Below are 6,910 nucleotides of genomic sequence, written 5' to 3'. Positions count from 1 at the left end.
ATAAAGGTAATATGTGTACGTGTATTATATTATTTTATTTTATTAATATTTTTTAATTATTTATTTAAATACAAAATATTTCATAATTATGTTTGAGTTAATATTAAATCATGCAGTAATTTTAAACAATATTTCCCATAAGCCCATGTACTTCTCACCACGTTTGTGACTGTTGTTTATTGTTTGTTAAATGCGGGCATATCCTGGTTCACATTCAATCAATTAATCAATTAATGCTTTATGGTCACCATGTTGCAGTCTCTCAGTCTGTGATGCAGTAGAGTTCTTACCTGCTGCCTCTCCAGCTGTGTTGATGTCTGTTCTGCACACAGTCTCTCTGCAGGTGCTAACTTCTCCAGACCCTTTTCACTGTGACACACTGAGAGTGTTGCTTTTTCTAATGCTCCGGGCATAATTAGGTTAATTAGCTCCATCCGGTTTACTCCCTGAGCAGCACTCAGCTTTGCTAGTGGACTTATTCATTTACAAATTACTTCCTGATTTATTAATTTTCTATTTATATTATTTTCAATTTTTTTATACTTATAAACTTTAATTTCCTGGAACCTTCAGTTTGACTTGACAATGACTTTATCGTCATAATATACTATGATTTTTTTTCATTTTTTTTTTTACTTACTATGCTATGACTTTTTTTTTTAACATACTATTCTATGACTTTTTCGTCATATAAAATAACTTTTATTTTTGACATACTATACTGTAACTTTTTTTTCTTCGACATACTATACTATGTCTATGTTTATTAAATAAATGACTTAATTTTGGAAAACATAAAGCATTAAATCACATTTTACACTTCTGTAAGAGAAAATACATTAAGGTTTCAGCGACGTACGGCTTTCTTTTTTTAATGTATTGTGTCTCTTGCACTTTTATTTTTGTAGCTAGCCTATTTGTGTAATTATAAGGAAGTGAGGTCTGCAGACTGTTTTGAAGGGATTACAATGTGCTTTACAGGAAGTAAAAAAATAATCTTTAAGCTTTAAATGATTGTTACCACTTTATTTTAACATGCACATTTTGAGACCAAACTTTTTTCTGTGCATTTTCATTTTATTCCCTGCACAGCCCTGAACTCAGGAACCTATTCAACTATAAAACAATCCATATGTTTGTCTTTCAACTTATAAACTGATACAATTAAATAAATATTAATATCAGTGTTTAAATAAGGCGTGTATGTGATTGGCTCTACCCTGCAGATGCATGCTAGTACAAAATGATCTGTTTACAAAATTAATAAAATGATCTAAATATAGAAGGAAGTTAATTACATGGTGTGAACTCAACTGAACTATTTCACAATGGCTGTGCAGCAGCTGAGTCACCTTGGTGAACAGGTTGGAGGAGTTTGCTCAACAAACTTCAGAGGAATCTATACAGCGGGTGCAGTTCCTGGTTGTCATCCTGTTTGGGGTGAGGAATGTGAGCGAGTCATGTGGCACCAAGTTACCGGAGTGAAAAACATGGCTCTACACATCAGCACTAAATATGACAAGCAGAGCATAAAATACAACATTTTCCGTACATGTGATGCAACTCTGCATGTTTATTTTTTTTAGACTATGAAGGGAAATGTGGCAATTAATATGACGAGACATGACTTGAGCAATAAATACACATATAAAACAAAAACAAAACCTGGTTTCATAACAGTGTGTCTATCAAGCTGCAGCAGGTTTGACTTTAATTTGATATTATCCTGCTGTTGTGGACACCAAACACCCAAATCCACTGTCTGCAAAACACAATGTGTGTAGTCATAGTTAGTCTGGGAGTGGTGAGCACAGTCATCCGGCCACCATGGTGCTAATCTGCAAATTATTTGCATTAGAGGTGTGTGAGTGTGAGTGTGTGTGTGTGGTGAGCATACACACGTAACGTCTTTGAGACGGATTAGAATTAAAGAGGCAATGCTTACATGCATCAGGTTTCATTTAAAGGAATAGTCTGATATTTTGGGTATTGCGCTTAATTGTTATAATTAATATTCACAGCAAAAGAAAAAATAATAAAATGCATAATTTCAATGAAAGTAATCGAGCAGCAAATACTAAAGCAAACAGTTGAATTTATAAGCAATAAAACTAACCTTTGCTCAGTTCAACACACTCCAGGGTTTTGTAGCAACCTTGAGCAAGCTGGCTTTAAGACTTTTCTCTACTTGTATTACTGTTACACTTCATTTCACCATCATTAATCCTGTAATGGTCACATTTGTGACACAACAGCAAAAGTTACTTTAAATCTTACAAATGTCCAGATAAGTGTGATTTACAAAGTTAGGAGGAAAAGCAATTATTCAGCAGTGCAATTTTGGGGGTTTATTAAATTGTGAGTGGTTATAGAAAGGCTTGAGGATTTGATTGAGGGTCTTTGAGATTTCTGTATCTGTGGGCGAGCCAAACTCCAAGGATCTGAAAGGAAAGACAAATTAGTGTAAAGCGTCTGAATTTAGGCCGACAATAAACTTCATCACAGCGCAAATCTATCTTAAAAGGAACACTGTGTGAATTTTCAGGCGGATCTATTGGCAGGAATGGAATATACTATTAATATATGTTTTCTTTAGTGTATAATCACCTGAAAACACAATAGTTGTGTTTTCGTTACCTTAGAATGAGACATTTATATCTACATACGGAGCCGGCCACCATAGGGTCATTAGTAGGGCTCTCAATCGTTTAAAATATTTAATCGCAATTAATTCCATGATTGTGTGATTATTTTGCAATTAATTGTGATTAACTATGAACATTTTTATCTGTTCAAAATGTACCTTAAAGGGACATCAACATGGGAGTGGACAAATATGCTTGCTCTATGCAAATGTATGTATATATTTATTATTGTAAATCAATTAACAACACAAAACAATGACAGATATTGTCCAGAAACCCTCACAGGTACTGCATTTAGCATAACATATATGCTCAAATCATAACATGGCAAACTGCAGCCCAACAGGCAACAACAGCTGTCAGTGTGTCAGTGTGCTGACTTGACTATGACTTGCCCCAAACTGCATGTGATTATCATAAAGTGGGCATGCCTGTAAAGGGGAGATTCGTGGGTACCCATAGAACCCATTTACATTCACATATCTGGAGGTCAGAGGTCAAGGGACCTGTTTGAAAATGGCCATGCCAGTTTTTCCTCTCCAAAAGTTTGGAGCGTTATTTAGCCTCCTTCGTGACGACCTAGTCTGACATTGCAAGTTGTGTTAAAGAAATTAGTGGCGTTAAAAACAAATGTGTTAACTTTGACAGCTCTAGTCATTAGCTTTTTCACATTTTCGCTTCGGCCGCCATAGTTCTCCTACACGCTTGGCACTCGGGAAGATTTCAGTTGGTTGAAATCTGCAACCTCACAGCTAGCTTCTACACACTGCACCTTTAATGTCTACATCAGTGCCCACTTCACACCAAATTCTTTGTTGCTATGACATTTCACTGACCTCCGTAAAGCTGAAGAAGAGTCCGATACCACCGACGAACCGTAGCACCTCTCCCGCAAACTCCTCGATAATGCTCGAGCATGTGTCACAAGTCAACGGAGGGTTGCTGTGAAAGCAACTCTACAGGAAGTAAGGGGTGAAAATTCAATAACCAGCCAGAGACGTGATCGTGAAATTCAAGATCAAGTTGCTGCTGAGAGGAAAAAGTTGCTGCTGAGAGGAAAAAGAAAAAGAAAATTCTTCTTACAGCAGCACATGAGCCGTTGTAAGGAACAGAAGAGAAGCCACAACAGTTGAGTGTTTTCTCTACGTCCTGTTGAGTGGCCTCGGATTTGTTCCATCCAACCTCCAGCAGATGGTTCTGTAAATAAAGAAATCACACAGCCTGGTTATGTCTATATCTATATATCTGAAAAGCATAAGAAAAGGCAGAAGGATGAACGTGAATAACCCTGATTTTTGCAAATATAGAATTGTGTCAAATCTACACTGTTAGGATTGTTAAACAAACGGGAGAGCATTCATGTTGTTGTGTTATTATTGATGTATGTATAATAAACATACCTGTTGGTCTTTATTCACGGCCAGACAAGCACAGGACACAGAAAACTGCACGACAAACACTGCAAACAGGATTATCATGTACTGGAGCAAGTTTAGGAAGTTTACATTGGATTACAAAGTCATGAAAACAATCTGAAATCTCCCCGTGTTGCTTTAAGAACCATTAAAGCACGAGCTCAACACAGGAATAAAATCATCCAAGAGCTTCGGGTTATTTACTTTTCTCCCGTGCTCCTACAAAACAAACCGAAGGATACGAAGAAGAGCAGGACCTGGTTGTGCTTCACGGCGCCGCAAAGCCCCACAAAGGCAACCAGGAACAGGAAGATTCCCACGCCGATGACCCCCGCCACCACCCTGATGCTGGAGACCAGGTCGAACCACTTCCCCCAGGCTGCCACTCCGATCAGCAGCAGACTCACCAGCTGCGCAGGAAGAAAACAATGTTGGCACGAGATAAAGAAGGAAGTACAAACAATGTCAGCGTTTTAAAGAAGTCTCTCCCTCAGGGACGAGTAACTGTGTGTCATGGAGGACTGTATGCCAGCTGAGGTCCGGACTAAAACAATATTATTATACCATATTTCCAAAACAGATCGACATACTTATATGTAACGGTTAACGATGTGATCAAATATTTATGTGACAGTTAAGGACTTGTTGTAAAGATGCAAAGACAAAATGATCTATCAGAAATCATGACTGTAAGTAGGGTTAGTGCGTAAACATTAAAGTGATTTATCTAACACTCACACATACAAACATATGTAGTATTTTTGTAACAGGAGAGACTTCACAGAGCAGTTCCAAAGCAACACTGGAGCACACGGATTTAAGGCAGTAAACTTTATTAAATACTAACGTTTTGACGCCATCAGAGTCAAACAGATCAGAGACTCCATGTACATACATCAACAATAATAGCGATAAATGACAACAAATATGAATATTAAAGGTCTTAAATATCTTAAATGATAGTGAGCTTCAATCAGATTATCAATAGATAAAAGAGACATACATGAGGGGAAACAGTTCCCTACTAGTGGAGGCTATTCAAGTGGATGTGAGTCTCAGATCTGTTTGACTCTGATGAAGACGTAGTTGGCGTCGAAACGTTATTATTTAATAAAGATTACTGCCTTAAATCAGTCTGCTCTCTGAAGTCTCTCCTCTTACAAGGTTGCCCTACTCTGTGAGCACCGGACAGGCCTACTGTTCCTTGTGAGGCGGCTGAAGTGCGTTTAACCTTACTTCTTCATATATAGTATTTTGTTTTGTTGTTGAAGAACCTTTAACTTCAATGTGTTTCCACCACTGTTGAAACCAAACCTACAGTATGGCTTTGATTCAACTAAAAAGAGGGAAAGTAAAATTAAAAAAGTAATTATTGTGTTAAAATGGGTTGTTTTTTTTACAGTGACAGTGAATGAAATTAAATCTGGGGGCTACAAATTAAAAAGTCGTAATATTACGAGAATAAAGTCATTACTTTACGAGAATAAAAGTCGTAATATTAGGCGAATGAAGTCATAACTTTACGAGAATAAAAGTCGTAATATTACGAGAATAAAGTCATAACTTAACGAGAAAAAAGTCGTAATGTTACGAGAATGAAGTCATAAATTAACAAGAAAAAAAAGTTGTATTATTACGAGAATAAAGTCATAACTTAACAAGAAAAAAGTCGTAATATTAGGCGAATAAAGTCATAACTTAACGAGAAAAAAAAATTACTACTTTATAATATTATGACTTTATTCTCGAAATCTCAGATTATTTTTTTTCCCCCTCAATGTGGCCCTAATACCTCTCACCATAGACCTACAACAATGATAAATAAAACGAAAATCCACAATAAGCCACTGGAGAGGGGCTAAAGAGCCCCCTGGCTTATATAGTAATAAAAACAATAAAGAGTTAAGCAGTTTTTTGACTGCAGAAGTTGTTCAGAGATAGTAGGAAGTTTTCCACTTCAGTTGTTGTTCTTGATTTTTATCAAAGTAGTATTTCCCTGACAGACAAAGAAGTATTCATGCTACTTTATAGTATTTATTTTGTATCTCTGAGTGGACTAAAGTCACCAGTAAGACCAACACTAGTCATGAACTAATCATTTACCACCAACACCTGTCTGTTTCACAACAAGGAAACTGGTCAGAAACAACCCAAACATTTTAAACTAACAGGTAAACACAAGTCCAGATGACAGCAGAGACACTTGTTGCCTTTTTGAAGCAGTTATTATCAGTTTCATTCCCGTCAGTATATAACAGCTGTGAACTCATACTCACCACATAGAGGATGTTGAGAGCGCTGAGTGCGTTCTTAGTGCAGATGAATCCTCCACAACCCATCGCTGCTCTCATTTCAGTCCTTTTAACAATGAATCTATTATATCTCTGCTTCATCCGGGCTCTTCAGTGAGGCCGTCAGTCTCGAGGCTCTCTCTCTGTGCTCCTCGTGCCTTCTTCTTCTTCGTGTCCGCAGGTAGAAACCAGGTAGCGTTTCCTGATCACATCCTGCTCGCTGATTGATCAGTTGCTTTTATGACGCATGAGTCACTTCTTCATGCAGATAATTGTTTTTTTTATCTGTAGTCAGCTACTAATTAACATCACTGTAGAGTCACTGGAGGAGACTAAAGGTTACTAAAGATATCTTCTTCATGTTGATCCTATACACATATTCACTTCATATTCTTTATAAACATATATTTAATTGGATAATTATATATATATATATAAAAATATATATAAATATAAATATATATATAAATATAAATATATATGTATTAATATATATATATATATCTATAAATATAAATATATATATATATTTATAGATATAGATATTTATATAAATAAA

The 6,910-nt window shown here is 36.3% G+C and overlaps 1 protein-coding gene across 1 annotated transcript; it reads right to left on the bottom strand.

The window, feature by feature from the left end:
* Positions 1-1,014: 1,014 nt before the first annotated feature.
* On the bottom strand, positions 1,015-6,569 carry tspan13a (tetraspanin 13a). The gene is made up of 6 exons (XM_074652781.1): positions 6,337-6,569; positions 4,303-4,470; positions 4,046-4,126; positions 3,729-3,842; positions 3,482-3,601; positions 1,015-2,441 (listed from the first exon to the last, which is right to left on the bottom strand). Exons 1-6 carry the CDS (start codon positions 6,451-6,453, stop codon positions 2,367-2,369), a joined length of 675 nt encoding a protein of 224 aa, XP_074508882.1. The 5' UTR covers positions 6,454-6,569; the 3' UTR covers positions 1,015-2,366.
* Between the last annotated feature and the right edge of the window lie 341 nt (positions 6,570-6,910).

The sequence above is a fragment of the Sebastes fasciatus genome, chromosome 12 (genome assembly GCF_043250625.1).
Source record: "Sebastes fasciatus isolate fSebFas1 chromosome 12, fSebFas1.pri, whole genome shotgun sequence".
NCBI lineage: Eukaryota > Metazoa > Chordata > Actinopteri > Perciformes > Sebastidae > Sebastes > Sebastes fasciatus.
The sequence above is the reverse complement of the archived record's forward strand: the minus strand, read 5'-3'. Positions and strand labels throughout refer to the sequence as shown.